The sequence below is a fragment of the Bombina bombina genome, chromosome 2 (assembly GCF_027579735.1).
Source record: "Bombina bombina isolate aBomBom1 chromosome 2, aBomBom1.pri, whole genome shotgun sequence".
Classification (NCBI taxonomy): domain Eukaryota; kingdom Metazoa; phylum Chordata; class Amphibia; order Anura; family Bombinatoridae; genus Bombina; species Bombina bombina.
This window is the reverse complement of record NC_069500.1, coordinates 208,170,948-208,197,427: the sequence shown is the minus strand read 5'-3', so window position 1 is coordinate 208,197,427 and position 26,480 is coordinate 208,170,948. Positions and strand designations below refer to the sequence as shown.

Genomic DNA, 26,480 nt, shown 5'->3' with positions numbered 1-26,480 from the left:
GTTCAATTTTAACTTTATTGTCCATTTAAAAAACAACCGATTTTCATATACAGATTCCTTTTATGGAACACATGTTGTAAAACATTTTCTAAAAATGTCCTATCTTTTTTAAAAAATTTTATTTAGCCCAATGTCTACGTTTACACGTCAGCACCTATGGTTCATACCTCCTGGTGGTCGGTATCTGAGGTGGCGCGGAGTTGAGGGAGATCTGCACGGAGAATTTTCTGCAGTGTCTGTTGCTTGTCCAGTCTCGGGAATGGCCCTGTCCAGTGACACTGACTCTAGCACTGCAGCTGTAAGGAAAATGTGTAAATGTTAATGTGTTTTTACATTTAAAGCCTAACATATAGCTGACACTAAACTATATACTGTTGTAATGGTGACCAAATAAGTAATGCACAAGCAACGCAGTATTGTAGATTATTTGTGCAGCTACCTCTTACTTTATGTGAATTCAAGAATGTCTGCAGGGGCGTAACTACACCTCACTAGGTCCAAGGACAAAGCTGTTGTGGGGCCCCCCATTTTAATAACCCCCTTTCTGTCTGTTTGCAATCAACAAAAACAAAGCCGACAGCCACAGTGGAGCTGCTTCTCTGTAACTGATTTATCCTTTCACCTGGGTAAGTCTACACCAGAAAATAAGCACTTGCACAGCTTTTCCGTACAAATATGGTGGCAGAATTTTTTCTGTACAACTGTAGGGCCATCTTGGAAACCCAGCCTCCATATTTGTAAAGTCAAATCTGTACACCTTCTGACATCCGACATGATGCAGGTGGAGCAAAGGCCGCACTAGGCCCCCCTGTAGCAACATCACTACTAACTGCAGGGCCAAATGGGCCCCCTAGATGTGTGGGATGTGAGACCCCTGAAGTTAGGCCCTGAATGCCTGGAATATGCATAAGTCTATCATGAGGACTAATTAAGTTTTAAAATGAGAGAGAAAAATAGGCTGGATTGAAGTGCATTCCAGTTCTTGCTGTTTCTATGTTTTAATCTACTTTATCTTTGGATCGCTACAAATTGTTATACATTCGTCCGTTCAAATCAAATTTTGAATGTTTATCAAACATTCTAATTTTGAATATTCGTAATCAAATTGTAAATAACATTTGGTAATATTTGTTTGAATATTCAAATTTTAGGTTTATTTTTCGAATTTAAAATTAAATGTTAAAAAGCTAATTCGAAACAATGCAAATACATTTCAATTTAGAATGTTCATAATATATTGAATATACACATTTGAAATTCAAATGTGTATATTTGAAATATTATAAACATTAGAATTCGAAAGCAACATTCAAATTTGAATGCAACATTCGAAAATAAAATTTGAGTTTGAAAGCAACATTTGAATTTATTATTCTCAAGTTAAAGGGACACTGAACTGAAATTTATTATTTCATGATTCAGATTGAGCATGCAATTTTAAGCAACTTTCTAATTAACTCCTATTATCAATTTTTCTTCGTTCTCTTGCTATCTTTATTTGAAAAAGAAGGCATCTAAGGAGCCAGACAATTTTTGGTTCAGACCTCTGGAAAGCACTTGTTTATTAGTGGGTGAATTTATCCACCAATCAGCAAGAACAACCCAGGTTGTTCACCAAAAATGGTCCGACATCTAAACTTATATTCTTGCTTTTCAAATAAAGATACCAAGAGAATGAAGAAAATTTGATAATAAGAGTAAACTAGAAAGTTGCTTAAAATTGCATGCTCTATCTGAATCACAAAAGAAAACATTTGGGTTCAGTGTCCCTTTAATCTTTGTTTATAAAGTAGAGAACAGGTGAAAAAATGGCACTACAGTTGAAATCCCCTTATAATACTAATCGATATATCAGAATGTTTGTTAATTACAGTATATTTATTGTGAAAGTTCTTATGAAGGGAAGAGGGTGCTGTGTACTAAATTCAAAGTAATCTTTGCTTATCGGTCATTCTATCTAGCATTTACGTGATCAGTTAGAAACCTGCAGTGCATTGCTGCTCCTTTAACAAATGATACCAAGAGAATAAAGCAAATTTGATAATAGAAGTAAACAAAAAATGATGTCTCTTTACCTGGGCTGTAGGCCTTTGGAAATCCTAACTGATTCTAAAACTATTACCTTTAAGAGTGAGGGCAAGATGGACAGAGAAAGTACATAGGATACAGTATTTCTATTATTACATCCCTTTTATCTAGAACTGGCATATCCCTATATTTATCTCTACATAGCTTTAGAAAGAGCAAATAAAACATACAACTTATTAATTATATGACTCAGTGTCTTGGAAATGTAAAAAGTAACAAGTAAAAGAAAAGAAATACAATTATTAATGGGGACTATTTACAGCATGTACACTTATGTATAAACCCACAAACACTTATCTGGAAAAGTATATTCAATATAAAAAGTCCCCTTAAAGTGATGGTAAATCCTAGCGTTTGTGAAACAGTAGGATTTACCATTGGAACAAATAACGGGACTTTCATTCATGAAGTATAAAATACTTCATGCAGAAAGCTCCTTTATTTGTTTGCAGCGTTCACCGCACTGAGCGCCTCAGGCAGCCCACGGCATAACGCTATTTGGCTGTGAGGTGACGTTTCCACCTCTTAGCCAATAGTCGTGCGGGAAATCCAGCTTGGCGCTGTATTGGACACGTCACCTTACAGCAAAATAGCGTTCTGCCGTGGGCTGCCTTAGCAGTTCAGGGTCGGCGAACGCTGCAAACAAACAAAGGAGCTTTTAGTATTAAGTATTTTATACTTCATGACTGAAAGTCCCCTTTATTTGTTCCAATGGTAAATTCTAGCATTTCACAAACGCTAGGATTTACCATCACTTTAAATTAGATCCTGCACATAAACTACTTATGCCTAGATGTCATTGCACTTATACAATTTTCATCTACTAGAAATGTGTCTACTTTCTAGAAATACCTAGTCAAACATAAGAAAAGTGGTCTCAAAGTGCTGGCCCAGGAACCATAAGCGGCCTTGAAGAATCATATGGACCTCCCTATTTATTAGGTACATCATTATTTGGCACCGTCAATTTTTTTTTGGGTTTCTAACAGGTGTAACTGGATGATGTTCTATAAGGCACTCACAAGATAAATATAAAGACAATAATGCATTGCCCAGTGTTAACTCCCATCATGCACTGCTTGGAATAATGTAACGTTTTACGCTGTTAAACAGCTCCAGAAAAGTTACTTCACTTGGCATTCACAAGATAAATATAGACAACTGTGTTTGTTGGGGGCTACAACCCCAACCATGCACTACTAATTAGGTAAATGTCACTTCCAGTTCCTAGTTTATCTGTTCTAGAGCACTCATGGGAGAAAAACACTTGCCCAGTGGCCCCCAGATACATGCTCTACAAGATACACATCAAAGGAGAACAGCTAAGTGTGGGGTTTAAAAGGAACATGCCAGTGGACTGTTCTGATTTTACAAAACATTTATTTTTATGCAGATATTTTGGAATAGAGTGCCTAATTGATGGTATAGACTTTAATGTCTCCTTAAAGGGACATGAAAATCAAAGTTAAACTTTCATGATTTAGATGCAAAAAACACTTTCCAATTTACTTTCATTATCAAATTGACTTCATTCTGTCATCATCACTGGTGGAAGCTCATATCTAGATATGTCCAGAATTTGCACTTCTGCTATATGGCAGTAGTGCTTGCAAAAAATACAAGGTGCAAACACTGCTGCCATATAGTGGTCAAGCAATGTGCATATTCCGGACATATTCACATATGCATGCTTCAACAAAGGATTTCAACAGAATTATACAAATTTCAGATGTTTTTTTTTTGCCATAATTATTGGAAGTTTAAAGGGACAGTCAACACCAGAATTGTTGTTGTTTAAAAAGATAGATAATCCCTTTATTACCCATTCCCCAGTTTTGCATAACCAACACAGTTATAGAAATACACTTTTTACCTCTGTGATTACCTTGTATCTAAGCCTCTGCAGACTGCCCCCTTATTTCAGTTCTTTTGACGGACTTGCATTTTAGCCAATTAGTGCTCACTCCAGGGTAACTTGACGTGCATGAGCTCAATGTTATCTATATGAAACACATGAACTAATGCCCTCTAGTGGTCAAAATGCATTCAGATTAGAGGCAGTCTTCAAGGTCTAAGAAATTAGCATATGAACCTCCTAGAATTAGCTTTCAACTAAGAATACCAAAAGAACAAAGCAAAATCGGTGATAAAAGTAAATTGGAAAGTTGTTTAAAATTACATTCCCTATTTAAATCATGAAAGTTTTTTTTGGACTTGACTGTCCCTTTAATTTTGATATTCATGTTCTGTTAAGGCCTATGTGGATTTTTTTGTTGCCGCAACCAAATATTCCCATATCTACAATATAATCCAGGCTATAAACAGCATCTCCAAACTGCATGTACATTACCTCTTCATTCTATGCTTATAAATTATTTGGCTTCACACTACAGTGATTCTGATCAGTCTAAAATATTATATTTAATTTAAAGTCCAAAATGAGTTTTGTTTATTATAGTCATCGTTTATGTTAAATAAGTACCTCTTCTAATGCTTCTTCGTAGCTTGTTACACAGTTCTATGCGAGGGTTTTCTGAATTCTCATCAATGCCTCCTGGGCTTTGCTCTGGTGATGAAAGACCTTTACTGAGATCAAGAGGTACTTTACTACCACTCGGTGGTGGAGATGTTGCAGGGCTGAATATTGAAGTAGGGCTACTAGCACTGGACGAAGTAGATAAATCCAATGCTCCAATTCTAGAGTTTAATGGAGAGTTGAGTGATAATTTTCTGGCTCTCACAGGTGACGATGTTCTGGAAAGAGACAGTGGTGGAGGAGAAGAGAATTTCCGACAGAGGTGCGGTGACTTTCCGTCATTCACACTTTGGCTAGAAGCAAAAAATAGTTCCAAAGACCTTTAAAGAAAGGGCAAAAAAATGATCAGTGTAAGAATCTTCTGCATTCTAAAAAAAATTATGTTTATTTTCTCACAATATGCAGTATAATATATCTAGAGGGGTGTGTTTATGTATAGGTCAAACAGCCCTTCAAGGACTATGTTGCTATGTTGTTGGTGGAAACTTATATGGTAAGTAGATATTTAAACTTGTCCAGAAAATAAACTTTTATTTAGAGTCACCCTATATTGATTTCCCTGACTACTGAATGTTGTGATATATTTTAATAAACCAGTTAATTTATAAATTACGATGATGAAATCCTGTTTTTTAACAATGTTATGTGTCTCTCTCTTTCTGAGGTTTCTACTTCAAATATTACAGGACCTTACATATCCTTTCTTTTGATGTATATTCTTCACATCTGAAGACAATGTCTACAAGGCATTGAAACCTTAAAGGCACATGAAACCCAAAATGTTTCTTTCATGATTCACATAGAGAATACATTTTTAAACAACATTACAATTTACTTCTATTTTCTTTTCTTAATTCTTCAGATATCCTTTGCTGAAGAAATAGCAATGCACATGGGTGATCAAATCACACGAGGCATCTATGTGCAGCCACCAATCAGCAGCTACAGAGCCTATTTAGATATGCTTTCCAACAAAGGATATCAAGAGAATGAAGCAAATTATATAATAGAAGTAAATTGGAAAGTTGTTTAAAATTGCGTGCTCTTTCTAAACCCTGAAAGAAAAAAATGTGGGTTTCACCTGGGCGCTAAGCTGTTTAAAGTTTGCTTTTTGTTTTTAAATATTTTTATATATATTTAATAAAGTTGTGTGGTGACGTCATTGCGTGTGACGTCACCGCACATAATGTGAAGCACCGGCGATCCCTGTCACTATACAGGCTCGATCACCGGGGTAGGAGAGGGTGGGAGTCCCCAGATCTCCCTCAAGGTGGGACAGTGCTAGTGACGGCTCTGAGCCATCATTAGCACTGAAAAGGTTAAGGAAAACATCTTAATTTATGAATATTTATCAAAATCTACTAAAACAATATCTTTGGGGCCAATACAGCAATAATTGCTTTGCAAGATTATTAACATGTAACACCTTGACACTTTAGATGAAAATAACATTTTCCATCTTGCTGCATATTGGGAGATTAACAGAGGTAAAATGGGGACATAATAAGGAAACAATAAATACAGGAGGGACAGACAGAAGGAACAGGAAGAAGAGTAAGTGACACAAAGATGTAATGGTTTAAGGGTAATATAAGAATTAGATACAATTTTCTAAAGTAATAATTTTTTTAGCTTATGCTTTGTCTTTCAGGTATATGAAATACTTTTTTGAGTAAGACCATAAGGACCCCCACATTGCAGCCAAGGAAGGCGAATGGATGCAGCTGAAACTCCCTTTGACATTAGCATGTACATGTGTGATTATATCATAAGGAACAAGGAAGTCTCTGCAGCCGCAGGAACCTCCTTGTTACTGAAACTGTGGGCCAGGGTTTCGAAAACCCACATCTCTCCCCCAGGCCACTTACAGGGACACAACACTCCTCATTTAAATGAGGGGAGTTTGTCCTTTCAAATCAGAACCTTTGTAAGATGCAGGTGATTGTTTTCCCTGAGGAGCAATGCACCTCTCTCCCTCCCTGTTTGTGCTATAAGGACAAGTGACTCCTCATTTGAAATTGGAGAATGTCCTCTTTCAAATAAGGGGTCACTTGTTCCCTTAGAATGCAGCTGCTTATTAGCTGGCCCAATTAATTTCTAGTTTGGGGAGGGTGTTATTACAGTGCACCTATGTCCCACCCTGATTTAATTAAGGGGATATGAAAGAAACAACTCTCTCAAACAAGTGGTCATATCCCTTCTCTAATTTTCAGGGAATTAATTTTTATTATAGGGAAGAGGCACTTTTAGATCCTATATCCCACCGCATGAAAGACAGAGGGTATGAGACACCAGTTTGGAAAGAGGGCCCTCATTCTCCTGTCAGTAGGCGATTACCATATAAATGACAATCATTTAACTAATGCATTTCTTGTATGGTGGCAGTGGCTTCAAAGCAGCCTCTATCCCCTTAAGACAACATACAACACACACAACACTAGTCATATGAAGGTGGGGATCACCTTCTGTATACTAGGCAACTTTTACGGCTCTCTGGGCTTCAAAACAACTCCAACAACACAAAATAAGCAAATTAACGGTTGCATGCCCAGGAGGCTATCAGCTGATCACCTTGGCAACAGTAATTACAAAAGCATATGCAGCAACATAAGAAGGGTGGGTTACTTCCTATGTTGCCCCCCCCCCCAAAAAAAAACACAGAGAAACTTGAGCCCTCTTATTAAACAGTAGAAAGAACAAATAGGTTTGGCACATGTTATTATAGAGATTTTTTTTTTGCAAATGCTCTAATGATGAAATACTTTACATTTTACCTTTATGTCTGCCTCTCCTTTAAACGGACATTGTACATACTAATGTCTACAAATTCCTGCGGTTCCTGTTTGAATAATCTGTCCTTTCATATGTAGGGAAGGTAGGAGTGTCTGGAGTTCCTGTTTTCCCAGCCCCTTTCACTGAGTGTCCCAGCCTAACCTTATCAACACTGCTAAACTGGGAGCTTTTAAGTAAGTTTTAAAAAAGGTTTTATACTGGATTTTTAGCTCAGTATCTGTGCATATTCTTATTTATAGTAGTGTCTATTACATGCAGTTATATGAAAATTGGTGTATACTGCCCCTTTAAGAATAAGGAAATTAAATATATTCTACAACACATAAGGTTGTACCTGACAGGAATTGAAGTAAAAGGTCTTTTGTATATATCCGCAAGCTTTTCTAGTACAACAAATGCAGTTGTAAATATACGGTAAGTGTGCAAAAACGTGTTGAGAAAGTCAATGCTAAGGAAGCGAAGATCAGTCAGTCTTTCCAAGAGACGCTCCACGCTTGCATAGCGAATCTGAGGAACTTTGCAGGAATTCAGTGTCTTACTGAAGCAGATATCAACATCATCTTTATGCAGCCGAGCATCAGATCTGAAATGAAAATACTGAAGTCAGCCTTACTATTAATAACTCTATGCAGTAAAGATAATTAAAGCTTTAAAACATAACAATGATAGCTGCATATTAATCTGACTAAAGCCTTGTTTAAATAACATAAATTATGCTTATCTGATATTTTTCTTTTCTTCTGATGGAAAGAGTCCACAGCTGCATTCATTACTTTTGGGAATTAAGAACCTGGCGACCAGAAGGAGGCAGACACACTCCAGCCAAAGGCTTAAATACTCCTCCCACTCCCCCCATCCCCCAGTCATTCTGCCGAGTAACAAGGAACAGTAGAAGAAATATCAGGGTGAAAGGTGCCAGAAGAATAAATAAGGACGTCTCACATAAAAATTACGGGTGGGGAGCTGTGGACTCTTTCCATCAGAAGAAAAGAAAATGATCAGGTAAGCATAATTTATGTTTTTCTTCTTAAATGGAAAGAGTCCACAGCTGCATTCATTACTTTTGGGAAAACAATACCCAAGCAATAGAGGACACTGAATGCCAAGACGGGAGGGTATAATAGGCGGCCCATGCTGAGGGCACCAAGCCTGAAACCACTACCCACAAAAAAGGAAAAGCCCTGAGGACACAGACCTGCAGGTAGTCCAGAGCCAAGCTAGAGACCGCAAAAATGGACTCAACTGAGCCAACAGGCCTCCAAGAGACACCTTCACCCAACAGTTGGTTCCTCCTCACACACCCCTCACTAAAGAAGGGAACACCAGCCTAAACGCCCAAAGGGAGAGGGCCAGGAGAAATGAAGGAAAAGGCCGAAAGGTCACAATCCAGAAAGAGAACCCGCGCGAGCCCAGCTCACAAAGGCCCAAATGGGTCCCGACAAATAAGGGGAGACTACGCCTAGACAAAGGAAACTGGAGGTGTAGGACCGCCATAGAAACAGAGAAAAATTTCTCTCAAACGTCGTGCAAAAGCACCAAGGACAACAGAGGACAGAGTCCTGAACTTGGAACACAGAAGTATTCTGCTACAAAAAAACTTGTAACAGACCCAGATGAAAAAGCTTGAGTCAAGAACAGGCTCCCATCCTCAGGATGACACAGGGAATACTTGCTGAGCGCAAAAGCCAACTCCCAGACAGAGGGCACCCTCTATGCAATCCAAGTCGCTAGACTTAACCACAGTTCATCTAAAAAAAGGAGGATTATAACCTCCACGAGGTCCCCCAAGAAGAGAAGTGACACCCTGAACCCGAGGTGGAGCAATTCCAGATCCTCTGATGTAATCTTAGGTAGCCAGCTAGCTACTATGCGAATTTGGCTAATCCCCTTTAACCCCTTGAGTGCTAATGACGGCTCTGAGCCATCACAGAGTTTCCCACTCTGGTGCTAACGATGGCTCAGAGCCGTCACTAGCACTCTCCAAACTTGAGGGAGATCTGGGGGCTCCCACCCGCTCCTACCCCGGCGATCAGTGCTGCATAATGACAGGCATCGCCAGGGCTTCCCGTTTTGCGTGGTGACGTCACGCGCAATAGCGTGATGACATCACCATGCAACTTTATTTAACATTAACAATGTTAAATATAGGAGCAGGGGGCATGCTGCTTAGAAGCCTGTATCTCAGGCATCTAAGCAGCTAGAGACCCCCAAGACCCACCATTGGAAAGGTAATCGCCCAACAGTGTAAGTCTTGGGGATCTGAAATAAAAAAATATATATTTTTAAAAATATTAAAAAAAAAAAAACCCTTTAAAAAAACCTTAGCACCCAGGTGGGAAAATGCTTAGCACTCAAAGGGTTAAGGCACACAATGTGCTGCTCATTTTATCAACCTCGAAAGGAAGAAAGGCTGAGTAGACCTCGCCAGGGAACAAACTAGCAACCCTCAGACTGCTACAGTACAGAGTAGCCACAGAGCATTAGAATGCTTAACTAGTTGTCCAGCTAGCCAACCCCAGCAACGGCAGGTCTGAAACAGGGAAATAGAAGCACCCCAAAACCGGCTCAAAACAAGTGAAAGAATGGCCAAAGCCAATCCAACAGAGCACGGGTGCAACCCGACTCCTTAGAACAGACAACAGGACCGTAGACCCAAAGGATCTAGCAAAAAGGTCCAACTTAGTCTTGACACAGAGCCAGCAAGACTCCAAACAAAACGGAACCCAGGGAGAGAAAAGCCTTCTCAGCTAGGGAAACTCACAGGTCAAATCCTGAACCAGGAGAAATCATAAGAAAAGGACCACATCTCTCTAAAAGGAAACTAAGCTCTCACCCAAGAAGCGGAAAGGGCTAACAGGCAGCACCTTCCATAAGCCGCAAAGCCACAGGTTAAAAGAGAGATCAATCCTCCTTGAAAGTGATTCCCCCAAAAACTAGCCTGCTAACACGCAACCAATGTGCAATAGTAGCAGCAGTGACACTGCAAGGCCATTCACCAGCAGAGCAGTGAATTTGATGGATACTATAGCAAGCTGACTAAGGGAAACCGGCTAAGGTGCAAAATAAGCCACAACTAGCAATGACACTCAGAAAACCTGGCCAACCAAGACCAGATCAAGAATCTGAACAAAAGGACATAGCCCAAGTTTCCAGAAACTGGGGAACCCGAACCAACCCTGGAGCCTAAAAGTCCGGTAACAACCCACAACAGAATCCACAAGGGAAAATGCTGAAGGAAACCCACCAACCGGAAGCCCCAGAGAGAACAGGCCCGAACCCCCAACTGTTTAGAAAAACATAACCGTAAACTTTACACCCCATCTGAACAACAACTCAGACTACAGGGGATACTAAATGCAATATCCAGATCAACACGGATAACGAGAAAAACTTACAAGTCCCGACCTAAGGAAGAGACCACCCCTTGCCGAAGTCCCACTCTCCAAGAAGCCAAGGCGGTAAAAAATTGTGCAACGATTCTAGAGCTTCTAGACTCACCAACAGCCTCAGGACAATAAGGCAAGGGGATACATCAAGGTCAAAACCACTTGAGAAAAAAATGGTCTCCACATCACCTCCCCACAAGCGGATGATTACAGGGAGAAGGGGCGCAAACCATCCCAGCTCCGGGAGGAACCCCAAACAAGCCCAAGGAGACCATGCCCAGTGTGCCTAACAGGGAACAAACATCTTCCAGGCCCTTAAAAGGAGGCCTAACCTGGAGATCACAGAGGGAGATCAAAAATGCTCAAAAAAACAGCTAGAGAGTACACAGTCGATGTGCAATAGCTGCAGCTGGTTACATTCTGCAACCCAACCGCTGCACGGCAGCCGAACTACCTTTTAACTTACTAGCTGCTGAGGACCAAGTCCAATGACAATCCTCGAGCCTCAAGAGAAAAAAGGCCAAACCGCCACATGGTGGGAGGAAGGCACAAGCCTTCCAACTCTCCACCACGTGGGAACGGAACACTAGGGTCTGGCAATACCAGACGCCATAGAACGATGCAGCGGAGAATCCACTGACCCAGTCATCCAAATTGAAGGTTATAAGGACTGAGACAATCCTTCTTGCCTTGTAGACCCACAGGTCCTCTAGAATGCTTAGTTGAATGAAAAACAAATGATAACATGAGCACTCGACACCTTGACCGGACCAGTCAATCAGAACGGCACCACGTGTCTGAACAGCCACAAGACAGAACCAAACCCAACAGGACCAGCCTGCATCCGGGTCCTAACCGTCAAGACACATAAATCCTCCCTCAGATGGGAAGAAGGGAAACAGACAAACCTAGGACTAACATGTCTCCAAAAACACTTCCGTCGAAGTAACAAAGAGCATCGATCCCAGGTGAAGATTCCAGAAGGAAAATAATAAACAAATAAAAGACATCCTAACCGGATAAAAAGAAAATATAAGGCAACCCGTAAGTTAACGCCCAATAAAAAAACAGACCTACCGCAGGACCAGCCGAATGGAGCCCTAATCCAAAAAAACTGGGAAGGATCTTAAACAAGAACAGTCAGGAGATACAGTCAGGAGATTACATCATCCCCACATGTCTACTGAGGTGCACCATTCGAAGCAGACTGAAAATTCCCGTATCCGAGAAGGATAGCATCATTTAATAACTGAAAACACGCAGAATCTGAAATTAAAATAGTCTCAGCATCAGAATCTTCCATAACTAGATAGAGGATAAGCAAATATGGACTAAAGAAGTAACACAAAAACAGCACCCGACACCCACAATGGCTGGGGCACTCACCACCTCCTATGACCAGAACCCTGCGAACTATCATTTCTCCTTTGCCACACGGTCAGGAATGCAGAAATGGAAGATGGAGCGAAATCACGCCCGACCACACAGTGAATCGTATAGTCCAAAAAAGCGCGCCCAACCATAAGGTCGCGTCACTTCCAAAGGCCTCAATGTTCCAACCACGAGCCCGTAAACACCACACATAAGCAGGTTGAATCACATAACAAACATGATTATAACCCCCCTGTTCAATAACCCCCTCATGAGATATTAACCCTTGATTCCAAGATACTAAAGAAGACTCACTGAGACCCTTATGTTAACACAGTTGCATTACAGTACATTCATAAAGAAAGTAAAATGAAACCATCTTGCCGGAATCTAGGCCGCAGAACAGGAACACGGCCTTTCAAGTGTGACGGATAGTAGCATCGCCTCTGCCATGGACTTGAGAAAAGAAAGCATGCAGCAGAGCGAAGTTCGACAATGCTTATTGCTTGAGGAGCTGTTAACATGAGTCGAGAAGGTTTTGCAGAAAGACTCTTCCTGCATCTCCGGACTCTAACTTTCATCCAAGCCCTCACTGAGAGACTGACAGGACTACTTAAAACTCCAGTCCCATGCCGAAGAGTACTACCCTCCATAAGAGACAAAATAAATTCTGACACTTCTCTGCCAACCTCCTGGGACAAAAGGCAAAGAATGACTGGGGGATGACGGGAGTGGGAGGAGTATTTAAGCATTTGGCTGGGGTGTCTTTGCCTCCTCCTGGTGGCCACGTTCTTAATTCCCAAAAGTAATGAATGCAGCTGTGGGTACTTTCCATTTAAGAAGAAAATATATTTAAAAAAGACAGTAAAGTCAAAATTAAACTTTAATGATTCAGATCCAAACTTTCCAATTTACTTATAATATCGAATTTGTTGAACAGCATACATACATACAGAGATTGAACTTATCTCTGACAGTCTCCCCTTAAAACATAGCACTTTGGTAAATTTTAATACAAGAAATTTGCTCTACTCTGAACAAAGAATTGTTTATTAAAATAATAAGTGAGTATAAATCTAGGATTTATTAATAATTGGGTATCAACCATGTTATGCGCGGCTGAGATCTTTTTTAGTTTCTTAGAAACAAACGGTTTAGGGGTTATCCAAACCCTAATGTATCATTTCAAACAAATTGATTCTGCTCTATTATCTGAGTACAGAGTAATTGTCATATGACTTCATTACTTTTATTCATATCCATTTGCAGTATAAAACGGGTGCACGCACAGAAATTCCAAGAGGCAAATGAAAATATATGTAAATGCTATACAGGCTAAACAGATAAACATAAAGAGTTCATTAACACATTGTATTATATAAGGCCTATAAATGTAACTGTGTAATAGAGGTATATACTATGGAAAACAGTGTTTAGTATTGAGTTGCCGCAGCAATATGTCCTATAAGGCTACTGATTACATATTTATGCACCAATGCAAAGTAAATTAACATAATGCATATACAATGTTTTTCCCTTCCTATTTATCAGAGCAACAGTCCTAAAATGATGTAATTGACGAGGTCATAGATCTAGTGCGCATCTTGTTTTCAAAAGAGATAAAAAGTAATAAATGAGGAACTGGCATAAAATGAAAACACAAAAGCTTCTGGAAGGGTTAGAAAAGATAAAAAAACAATTACTATAGAAGATGGACGGCTAGTAAACTGCGTATTCAGTGTGTAAGTATAAGTAATTATTTTGTACACAAGTCGGAGTAAAACAACAAATGTAAAACAACAACAAATTTCAATATTCATTACATTCCATAAACCAAGGATGGCCAACTGACAGCCTATGGGCCACATGCAGCCCTTCTCAATACATTTTTGCGGCCCCTTGGGAAAAAAAGCAGAACTAAGAATAAGTGCCAGTTTTTGGTGGCCCCAAGAAATAGTGGATCTTAAAATGTGTGTTTTGGTGATTTCTGGTGGATGGGTAAAACATTTTTTTTTTTATTTTAATGTATTTATTTATAAAAAAAAATAATTAGAAAACATATGCAAAAAAAAAAAATCAGTTGATTTGTTAATGCAGTCAAAATTGTCACTCTAAAGGCAGAAATGGCCAGAGATTCCATGTCAGTTAAATAATTCCTGTGTACGCCAATTATGCAAGTTTTACACTTGTATTTGATAATCCTGATCCCATTAAAAAAAGAAAGGATCTTTTGTGCAGCTGCTGGCTTGTAAGGACTAGATACTATTTTAGCTTTATTTGAATTTAAAGGATCAATAAATGCAGTAGAATTGCATAATTAACAAGTGCATTATAAAAAGGCAATGCAAAAACACTTGAAATAAGCAAAAGATTTTTTTGCTGGCAAATTATTTTTTTCTCCCATTTTCCGGCCCCCTGTATTGTGACAGGCATCAGCCAATCACAGACTAGTATAGGTTTACCCTGTAAGTCTGTGTCATATGACTGCATGCTAAGTAGGAGCTTGTCCCCCAGAAAGTGCGTATATAAAAAGACTGCAACATTTAATGATGGAAGTAAATTGGAAAGTGTCTTAAAACTGCTGCTCTTTCTGAATCATTAAAGTTTATTTTAACTTGAGTGTCCCTTTAAGCTTCTGTCCAGATGCTGCCCTCAAGATGGAAATAGAAGGAAATAGCAGACAAACACATTTTTGTTACTTCTGAACCACCACATAAATGAATATCAGATCAAATTAAATGGATTGTTTTTGACAAAAAAATATATCTGTGAACATGGCTAAATTGTGTATGTTATGTTAGAAAAACATTTATTGTGTATTCACTAAAAATGTAATAAATATTTTTTTTTAAAGTATTTCTGGAACATAGATTCATTAAATTAAATCAAATTTAATATAATTCAAAAATTACAACCAAGAATCTTTAACTTTGTTAGATGGCATCATTAGTTGTTTCTAAATCTGTTTCTAGAAGGAAAACCCCCCCTCAAATTTTATGCTTGTGACATAATGCTTCTTAACAATTTCATATTCAATTAAAAGGACAATAAATACAAAATTAAAGGTACATTAAACCCAAATTTACAATTGACTTCCATTATAAATTTTGCTTCATTTTCTTGGTATCCTTTCTTGAAAGAGCAGCAAAGCACTGCTGGGAACTAGCTGAACACATCGTAAGCCAATTACAAGAGGCATATATGTGCAACCACCAATCAATCAACAGTTAGCTGCCAGCTCCTGAGCCTACCTAGGTATAGCAAGAGAATGAATAAAATGTGATTAGAGAAGTAAATTGGAAAGTTGTTAAAAGCTGTATGCCTATTTGAACCATGAAAGAAAAAAAATTGTGTTTCATGTTCCTTTAAATCTAAATGAATTGGAGCATGACGCTCCAAACAATTTTCCAGTTTATTTCTAATATCAACTTTGCTTAGTTCTCTTGGTATCCTTTGTTAAATAGTAATTCTAGGTGAGCTCAGAAGTGTGCACGTGTCTTTAGCGATCTGGCAGTAGTGTTTACAATAACGTTTATAGCAACGTTATACATTGTTGCAAATACTGCCGTCATAGAATGTTAAAGACAAGTGCACACTCCTAAACTTTTATCAGCCTACCTAGGTTTACTCTTAAACAAAGGATACCAAGCCAATTTGATAATATAAGTTAAATGGAAAGTTGTTTAAAACTGCATTCTCTATGTGAATCAATCTTTTATTTTTACTTTACTGCCACTTTAATGCCTGACTGCAGCCACAGACTCTAATAATGTAAAATTTAAAATAAAAAATAAAGTGTTATAAACTATTACTAGACAATCATTTTCATATAAATAAAAAGTTGACATTTAACTTAAGTATTCTGAACTTAACAACAGTTCCCCTTTCATGTTATTTAAGGAGTGAAATAATCAGTATAATAAGTACCATACCGGATCATGTGAGGTACTGTTACTTTGGAGTTTTCCTCATACACGTTGCTCATCAGTCCATTACACCTTATGTTCTCTATACACTGGAAAAGTAAAAGAGTGGAACAATGAGACAGAATGTACACAACCATAGAGTGGGTGGGAAACTATCCCAAATTTTACTTACACCAATTATATTATAATGTTGTGGGCTGAAAATATAACCCTACAAACACATTGTCGACACCCTAAAAACACTCAAACTCAACTAAATAGTCTACTCTCTCCATGTCTGACCCAGTGCCAGCCTTCTGACAGAACTCAAAAATGTATACATAGGGCAGGATTAAGTAGGGTACAGAGAAAAGAACAAGCTCTCCTCTTTCTTCAGTTGCCAGCTGCAAGGTTGGGCTCTCTGTAAGGAGTATAATATCCCAACCAAATTCTTTATTGTAACACCACACCTAATACTCTGCAGATAAATGGCTTGGGTGAAAGTGCATTAAAATATTTTTAAGATTCTAAAGGTGAGAAAGAGAAAGGCCAGATCAAAATGCTGGTTGTAGTGTGGTACCTGGATCTTTTGTTGGACAGCAATAATAATGAGTAGGCCTAATAATGCCCAAATACAATATAATTTACCTGGCTGATATCACTTGTCCAAGCAGCTTTCTCTTGCCGTGAAGGTGCCAAGAGAACCACAGTAAAAGGAGTAGCATCTATTGGTTCTATCACAATCTTAAAATCAAGGTGGCCAAAGACATAGCCTGAACCTCTTGCTAAGGATAAAAGAAAATACATCATTCAATTACACATAAAGAAGAACATTAGTTAGTTTACCATTTATAATTGAAAAGGAGGGTGCAGCAGATCTTTGTTCATAATGGTTTCTACAAAATTACAGATTAGAGACAAGCAGGTTTACTACAAAGGTTAGATTTGAAGGTATATAAGTACCATAATGCCCATCTACTCTGCCCCTAGTACTGATATATGAAGCATAGGCTTGAATCCTTCTCAGAAGAGAATTCCATGCATTTGCCCCTTCAACCCCATAGATCCTATTGGTAATGAAATGTTTTTGTAAATTATTCTCAAGCCTTAAACCTCTTTTTGGTATTTCTGTTCTGTTAATTTGTTTATGTCTTTATTCTGAACTTTATTCCGTTAGTAGACTTGTTTGTTTCTTTCATTTCACCTCTCCCTCTTCTCTCTGTCATGCTACAGTATATACATTAAGAATATTAAGGCCTAGATGATTGAAACATTGAAAGTTCTACGAGGCGGCAATATATTTCCAAGGGATCTGACGCGATGTTGAGAATGCAGGTGAAATATTCCAAAGTGCTGACATTACTGTTTAAAGGCAGAATTGTTGAGAAACATTTTACTATTCTTTGCAATGGGTGACAATGCTGGCAAAATATTCCAAGCAGCATCAGCACCGACGTTGGTGATGTAAAGTATCCCTTTTAAATATATAACCAAGCCTAATAAATATAGCTATGTACCCCTAAACCGACATAACCAACCCCCGCAAACTAACCTAACACTACTCAACCCCAAAACCACTAATAGCCCACCGCAATAAACTTTATAAAACTATTAACCCTATAATCCAATAGCGCACTGCAAACACCCCTACACTACTTAACTCCTATACCGCCAACAGCCCACCGCAATAAACTTCCTAACCTATTAACCCTATAATCCAATAGCCCACCGCAAACACCCCTACACTACTTAACTCCTATACCGCCAACAGCCCACCGCAATAAACTTCCTAACCTATTAACCCTATAAGCCAATATCCCACTGCAAACACCACATACACTACTTGAACCCTATACTGCCATCAGCCCACCACAAACAGCCCTACACTATTTAACCCCCTGTCTGCCGGCAAGTGGCGATGTCGGTGATGTTTTGCTGTTACTGCTCCCCATTACATCCTATGCTTTGAATATTGGGGCCTAAGTCTTTCCTTCTAAGTTTTACTTTTTAGACCACATACAATTTTTATAATTTACCATATATGAGTTTATAGTTTCTGTTGCTTTGACAATACTGTTTACATAACTGAAATTTGAAATCAGGCACAGTGCAGATTGGCATAAGTATCTCACCTTTTCTCTGTTGAGCATACCAAGTATTTACTAGATTTCCTGTTGTGGCACTGCAGTACCCACGACACCTACTGTCCTCATTGACAGACTAATTTGCATAATTTTTGCTTTAATTAAAGAACACTAATGTTACTTTTCTAGAATGCTATGCATTGTATTAATGAAACAGTAAAAAAGTTGATGAAGCGGTCTTGCTTAAAATAAAAAAATCCTTTATTAAACATCAAAGTTAAAAAACCTTGCAGGTTCAGTGTGCAAAAAAAGAAGGGTGAAAGCACTAAACGGTGGACATGTTTTGGCAGTGAGCCGTAATCAGAACCTGAAGTGCTCCACCTTACAGGTGAATATAAGGGATAAGACTCATTCTAATAGGTTAAAGATGATTGATTGAAACACTCTCAGATATTGTGCAATTACAGAGATTAACCCAAAAATGCTGCATGAGCAAATGAAAAACCTGGTAAATACATACATAAAGCACATAACAGGAGCACAAAAGCTAAATAAAATATTTCATGTAGCAATACATAATAAATGTCAAAAACCAGTACTATATAACGCACATTATCATAAATATAAAGAAAATATATATAAATAAAGAGTACAAAGTGCAAATAATGGTAATAACATTAATAAGCTCCTGAAAAGTGTGATATGATGTAGAAAGAAATAGGATAAATGGAAGAAAGGGGTAAATGGAAGGCACTGTATCATACTATCCAGTAGTAAAATATTGAGAAACAGTTGGTGTACAAAAATTTGAATCACAATGGATATATATATATATATATATATATATATATATATATATATATATATATATATATATATATATAGTGAAGATTGGAGTAGCCGTGTTAGTCCAGTAGATAAGATGCTCAAAAAACAAAGTATTGCAGTATGCAGTGATACCTTTTTTATTGGACTAACATAATATTTCAAAGACAATCTTTCAAGAGTTTTCCTCCCTTCCTCAGGTCTGAAGCAATACTAATCATTCTGATATAGATACACATCACATACAACAAATAGAAGGGAGGGAGGGGGTGAGAGGGGTGTCATAAAAGCAGAGAATGTGTCTGAAGGAGAAAATAGCTGAGAATAGCCAGAAAGAATAAATAAACAGAGGAGAGTAAATAGGCCAGATGAGAGGAAAAACAAAAGGAAAAAGAAACCTATATAGGACAATAAGATGAGAGATTATAGAAAGTTATGGTAGTGTGTGAGAAAGCCAGAGTCTACATTAAGTCCTTCATTTCTGGTATTGAAATGTGTGATCATTTTCATCTCAAACGTCTTTTGTTCATGAGAGTCTTTGAAATTCCCTTTAAGAATTATAATCCTGAGGTTAAGGATGGAGTGACCAGTCTGGGTGAAGTGGTGACCAACAGGGGTACAATATTCATTTTCCTTGTGGTTTTTGATCGAGTGTCTGTGTAGATTCATTCTGAGATGCAGCTTTAGGCCAGTTTCTCCAATGTAGCAACCTCTGTCACACGCTGTACACTGTATCATGTACACCACATTAGCAGATGAACATCTTTAATATTATATGACGCGTTGTTGTGTCTGGCTGTGTTGTTGTCACATATATGTTGACACAGTTTGCAGAGTGATATGTTGCATCGTGCAGTGCCATTCTGTGTAAGCTTCTCCTCTGAAATTTATGATTTCTTGGCCATTTTTCAGAGAATATGAATGATAACACAAAAACTTTTCTTTCACTCATGGTTAGTGTTTGGCTGAAGCCCTTTATTATCAATCAACTTTTTTTACTCTTTTTAAATCATAATGACAACAAAAACTACCCAAATGTTCCTGATCAAACGTTTACATACCCTGGTGATTTTGGCCTGATAACATGCACACAAGTTGACACAAGTTGTATGATGCCTCATTAGTACAGAATGCATATACTAGTGTCAAAAACCTAGATAGAAGATATTTAATAAATAAAAAACAATAAAAGAAACCAATTAAAGATCAACCTCTGTTTGTTACCAAGTACAATAGAGCATCACGCCAGATAGAAAGAAGTTTTTTGAAACATTGGCCTGTTCGCTTACAAGATACAATTTTAAAAGATGTTCTATCTGAGAGACCAAAAGTTTGAAGAATATTTTGGCTCCCAGTAGACTGAGGGCTAGTGAAAAACACACTAACTGGTTACAGAAAATATCTAAGGGCTTCTTTAAATGTGGAAGAAAGGGGTGTCTTAGTTGTACCCATTGTGACCCCAATACTACATACTTTACTTCACTAAGAGACCAGAAGAAATATGATATCAAGGAATCAATCAACTGCAAAAGTACCCATGTGGTATATTAATTGTCATGTTCATGTGGGAAAATCTACATAGGGAGAACGAAACGCAGTCTGAAAACACGCTTCAGAACACATCTAGTGAATATAGACAAAGGGGTCCTTACAAATGGGGTCTCAGGCCACTTTTTTGACTTTCACAACCAAGATCCCAGCAGCTTAAGAGTAAAAGCAATTGAAAGAATTACACTAGATACTAGGGGGGGAATAGATTCATTACTCTCAGGCGCAGAGAAACGTTCTGGATTCATACTTTGGGCTCAATGGAACCTGAAGGGATGAATAAGGAAATAGATCTTGCTGCCTTTCTAATTAATGATTAATTAAATGTATTTTTAATGTGTTGATTTTTATTTCAGCTATGTGTGTATATCTATACAGACATGTATCCAATACTATGAAGTTAAGAGATTAGTAATCTGAGTTTGTGTATATATGTATTTATGATGTTATTTTTTAATTAGTATTATGATTTTTTATGACTATTCCTTCAATTTTATTCATAATATGTATCAATATGTTCTAATCGGTTTGTGTAAATATGTGGTTTGAGAATTAACTATTTAATATCAATTTGGTATCTTTATACTTTTTAAACATTTTAACTTTTTTATATGAGATCCCCATTCGTATTTTTCAAATATTCATTTTATGTAAGATTATTTATTAACTGGCACTTTCACACATGAATAAAACAATTTTTGGGGACTTATATGGTTATTAATATTAAATATTTAATCTCATATTATACATAACTATTCATCCTCACAAAATAACCATACTAGTTCATAGAGGTATGTTTATTCATAAGAAATTTTTATTTCTATACTCAAACCACATAAACAATGTACATAGGATCAGGTTCTTTTGATCTTGTAATAAAGGTCAGATGGTGTATTACATTGTTCTTTTCCTTAAAAGATGAAAAGTATCAACAGCCAATAAGATCCAGTACATCTTGTATCCACTGCATAAAAAGACGGTTCATCCGTAGTGTGGGCAGCCTCTGACGAAGTAGGAAGACGTCCTACGAAACGCATTAGGCCAGGCCGACATCCTTACGTCACGCCAAACACACCAGCTGTATTGGAGCCGGCTTTTTCACCAAACAGTCGGTGTAGTATTGGTTGGCGTTTTTATGCACTTGAATTTTGTTTTGATAACTTTTGACTGTGATTGGCGATTAATCATTATTGGAAACCAGTGACTCTTATGTCCTATGGTAACATTATCGCTTGTGACTGAAGGAGGTCCGGATTGTTATTCACAACTGATCCCACTGAGTATCCTACAGATTGATCACCACTTTTGTTGTGTCTACACATACCTCATATGTTTGAGGGTTTTTAGTGTGAGCGTGCATTTGTGACTTAATACATTTATGCTGTGTTTGTTATACTACACTTAGAGGGGTTTGCGCCTCTTTCTCTTTTTTGTGTTTTAATATTCAGCTGTATCCAGCCTCCAGTGTTGTGTTGTGTGAAGCGGCTGCAACCCCAAATCGACCTTCTGAATGATTGGATTGTTTCCACTGAAACCATATGCTTTTTCCATAAGAGTTTGAATACTTTTATATATTCTTCAATTGTATTATTAATGTATACAGGGCACTCCTATTTGTTGTGTTTTTCCAAGAAGTGCACAAAATAAGTACCAAGTACAAAATATGTATGAAGGAAGAATATATAAATACTGCCTGTACACTAGCTACCTATATAAGGAGCAGAGAGAATATAATATAATATATAGCTTGGTATCAAATGGGACACAGTCAAGGGAAACAAAGAAATACAACATATATATAAAGGTAATAGAAGACAGCACTCGCTGGGCTTAAGGATAAGCAATAGAAGCTTTTATTTACGTGACGTTTCGAGGACAACTCCCTGCTCTGATGAAGGGGAGCTGTCCCCGAAACGTCACGTAAATAAAAGCTTCTATTGCTTATCCTTAAGCCCAGCGAGTGCTGTCTTCTATTACCTTTATCTCTACCCGCATTCAGCACCCTGGAAACTGGACACCTGTTTGTGTGAGTGCACCAGCCTCTGTGAATAATACACATATATATATATATATATATATATATACATATATATATATATACATATATATATATATACATATATATATATACATATATATATATATACATATATATATATATATACATACATATATATATATATACATATATATATATATATACATATATATATATATACATATATATATATACACATATATATATATACATATATATATATACATATATATATATATATATATATATATATATATATATATATATATATATATATACATACAGTGGATATAAAAAGTCTACACACCCCTGTAAAAATGTCAGGTTTCTGTGATGTAAAAAATTAGACAAAGATAAATTTATAACTGGGATGTAGCTGTGTTCAGAATTAAGCAATCACATTTAAAATCATGTTAAATAGGAGTCAGCATACACCTGCCATCATTTAAAGTGCCTCTGATTAACCCCAAACAAAGTAGAGCTGCTCTAGTTGGTCTTTCCTGAAATTGTATTAGTCGTATCCCACAGCAAAAGCCATGGTCCGCAGAGAGCTTCCAAAGCATTAGAGGAATCTCATTGTTAAAAGATATCAGTCAGGAGAAGGGTACAAAAGAACTTCCAAGGCATTAGATATACCATGGAACACAGTGAAGACAGTCATCATCAAGTGGAGTAAATATGGCACAACAGTGATATTACCAAAAACTGGACGTCCCTCCAAAATTGATGAAAAGACGAGAAGAAAACTGGTCTGGGAGGCTACCAAGAGGAAATGTTAGTTGGTCTACTTGAACGTGGCTTGATTGCAACAGAACCCCTCATTTTCCACTTCTTGATTAGAGTTTGAACACTGCTGATTTTCATTCTCAATTCCTTGGATATCTTTTTATATCCCTTTCCTGTTTTATACAGTTCAACTACCTTTTCCCGCAGATCCTTTGACAATTCTTTTGCTTTCCCCATGAAAGAATCGAGAAACATCAGTGCAGCACTGGATGAAAGATGCAAGGGTCTGTCAGGAGTCCAGAAACTCATTGACCTTTTATACACACACACTAATTACAAGCAAACAGATCACAGGTGAGGATGGCTACCTTTAATAGCCATTCAAACCCCTTTGTGTCAACTTGTGTGCATGTTAACAGGCCAAAATCACCACGGTATGTAAACTTTTGATCAGGGTCATTTGGGTAGTTTTTGTTGTCATTATGATTTAAAAAGAGTAAACACAGTTGATTGATAATAAATGGCTTCAGCCAAACACTAACCATGAGTGAAAGAAAAGTTTTTGTGTTATCATTCATATACTCTGAAAAATTGCCAAGAAAACATAAATTCTGCCAGGGTATGTAAACTTATGAGCACAACTGTATATGCACCTTAATGTACTGATGTAGAATATGTTTTAATATATAATATAGGCTAACTTTCCAAGAAGTGCACAAAATAAGTACCAAGTACAAAATATGTACGAAGGAAGAATATATAAATACTGCCTGTACACTAGCTACCTATATAAGGAGCAGAAAGAATATAATATATAGCTTGGTATCAAATGGGGCACAGTTATGGGAAGCAAAGAAATACAACACACACATACTGTATATGTGTATGTGAAGGGGTTATGTAAAAGGGGAACTAATTAATGTGCCACTATGTAAACACTATGTATACACTATAGATGACAGATAGCATGATAAACGGTCATATTTAGAGTTTAAACCTTGGGGTGTTCTGGTCCTCAAAGTGAAAATCCAGAACACCTCATGTTTGGCCATAAGGATATCAATGTCACCTCCTCTCTTGGGTACCACAACCTTTTCAATAACTGTCCATCTGAATGTATTTAATTCACAATTATGTGAGGTGGCAAAGTGCTGTACTAGGGGGGTAGTAGATGTCCCCCTAGACAAAGTAGACATATGCTCTTGAATACGTGAATTGATATCTATAGATGTTTAACCTACATATTGTATTTTACATAGGGTACAGGGGATAAGATAAATAACATTAGTACAGGTACAATTTAAACAAGTCTTGATAGGGTAAGTTAGACCATTGGCAGTAGACGTAAAGGTATCACTGACTTGTACATAGTCACAGGGTTTACACTTTCTGTGACCACAGCAAAACATACCTAATTTTTTAAGCCAAGAGCTTTGTGGTCTAGTTTGCTGTTTAAGCTGCGTAGGAGAAAGAAGAGATGCCAGAGTGGAACATTTCTTATAAAAGCATATTACACCCTGACGTACCAAGTCAGTCAATTTATCGTCCGCTGCCAATAAAGGGAAATGTCTTAATTATTCCACAAATTTTGGAATACTGGACACTGTAAGTAGTGACAAAATAAACCCCTTTGAAAGTATTGTCTCTTTCCTTGGGTTTATCAAGGAGGAGAGCATCCCTGGGTACTAAGTCAACCTGTTATTTGGCCTCCTGAATGTGGCTGGGGGCATATTTCGTCTTCTCAAGGAGCTTCTCTTCCTGGACATAGTCCTGCTGTCTACTGCAGTTCCTTTTAAACCTAGAGAATTGACCCTTGACTACTGCATATGAAACATTTTTAGGGTGACAGCTGGACGCATGCAGCAAGGTATTCCCAGAGATAGGCTTGTGGTATACTTTAGTATTAACTCTGTCCTCCTGTTTACCTGATAAACAAATATCCAAGTAGTTTATTTTTTCAGGGTCAGATGTAAAGGTGAAGTTAAGTTCAATTTCATTATTATTGACCCATTCCAAAAACAGGGGTAGCATATGAGGGGGGCCTTTTTTACTGTGATTAATACCAGCCACTCTGTCTTTGCTTTATAACTCTTGCTGTGAGTACCTGAACTGGGCAAAGAAAGACTCCACCCCTCTCCTCACGCCTATACGCTCACTCTGACGTCATCACTTTACAGCTCAGTGTTGCACGCTGAATTTGAATAATCAAAGGGCAGAAGTGGAATTCTGTGCTGAGTAAGTTCTCAGCCCTGTAAGGCATACGGATCCTTAGCTACCCTGGTTCCTCTGACGGCATACTGGTGCTGCATGATAGGAGAAGTGACAGCCCTTTCGATATCCTGATATGATGCGCTGATAAATTGGACTTCTTAGGGGTGAGTAGGCTATAATAAGACCCGGATATAAAACTAGTGCTTGTGTAAGCTTGCTTTTCTATGGGTACTCACACTGTTTACTGATTTCCATTGTATGTTGTGGGATACTTCATCTCTCCTTTCCTACTTGTATTAATGAAATACATCTTTAAAATCCTTCAATTAAGTTTTATTTAATTTTACATTATATCCAAGCTATTTACACAAACATAAATATTAAGCATTTTGTGTTACTGTTTATGCATATATTATAGTAGGTGTGTTGATTATATACAGTATTGTATCATACTAGTGGCATATAGCACGTACAAAATGTTTTGCTTATTTGTGTCACACAGTGCAGATTATTTATTTTTAAATGCAAGGCCTGTCATGATTTGTAGTCCATAGTTAACACAAACTAACCTTGTTTTAGTAAGAACGACAAAAAGAGTTAGAGGTGGCGCCTACGGCTAGCTGTCTTAAAATAAGTTAGAAAGTGATAATTTTATACAATCAAATAATGTGAATCAACGTAATAATATTAAAAAAGTGTTTTGTGGAAATAATTTTACCATACACAAGTATTAGAAGAGTGAATAAATAAAATATTTTATTGAAAATAAATATAAATATAAATATATTGAAACACAATAATGATAATATATAATGTGTTCAATATAATAAAAAATGTGTTGAAACCCAATAGTTGCTGGATACGTGACTTGGTGGCTGGATTCTATAGTATGGATATATATTTACTGGATGCTGGTTGGAAATCCAGTGAGCGCAATATACTTCAGAAAAATATAATAATAATATCAAT

At 37.5% G+C, this 26,480-nt stretch overlaps 1 protein-coding gene across 1 annotated transcript in view; it reads right to left on the bottom strand.

Moving 5' to 3' along the window:
* The window catches only part of RASGRF2 (Ras protein specific guanine nucleotide releasing factor 2), a 1,049,304-nt gene that overhangs the window by 290,830 nt on the left and 731,994 nt on the right, over nt 1-26,480 (bottom strand). The window contains 5 exon segments of the mRNA XM_053701460.1: nt 168-296; nt 4,571-4,944; nt 7,752-8,000; nt 16,107-16,189; nt 16,728-16,864. Coding sequence (XP_053557435.1) covers nt 168-296; nt 4,571-4,944; nt 7,752-8,000; nt 16,107-16,189; nt 16,728-16,864 — 972 coding nt within the window.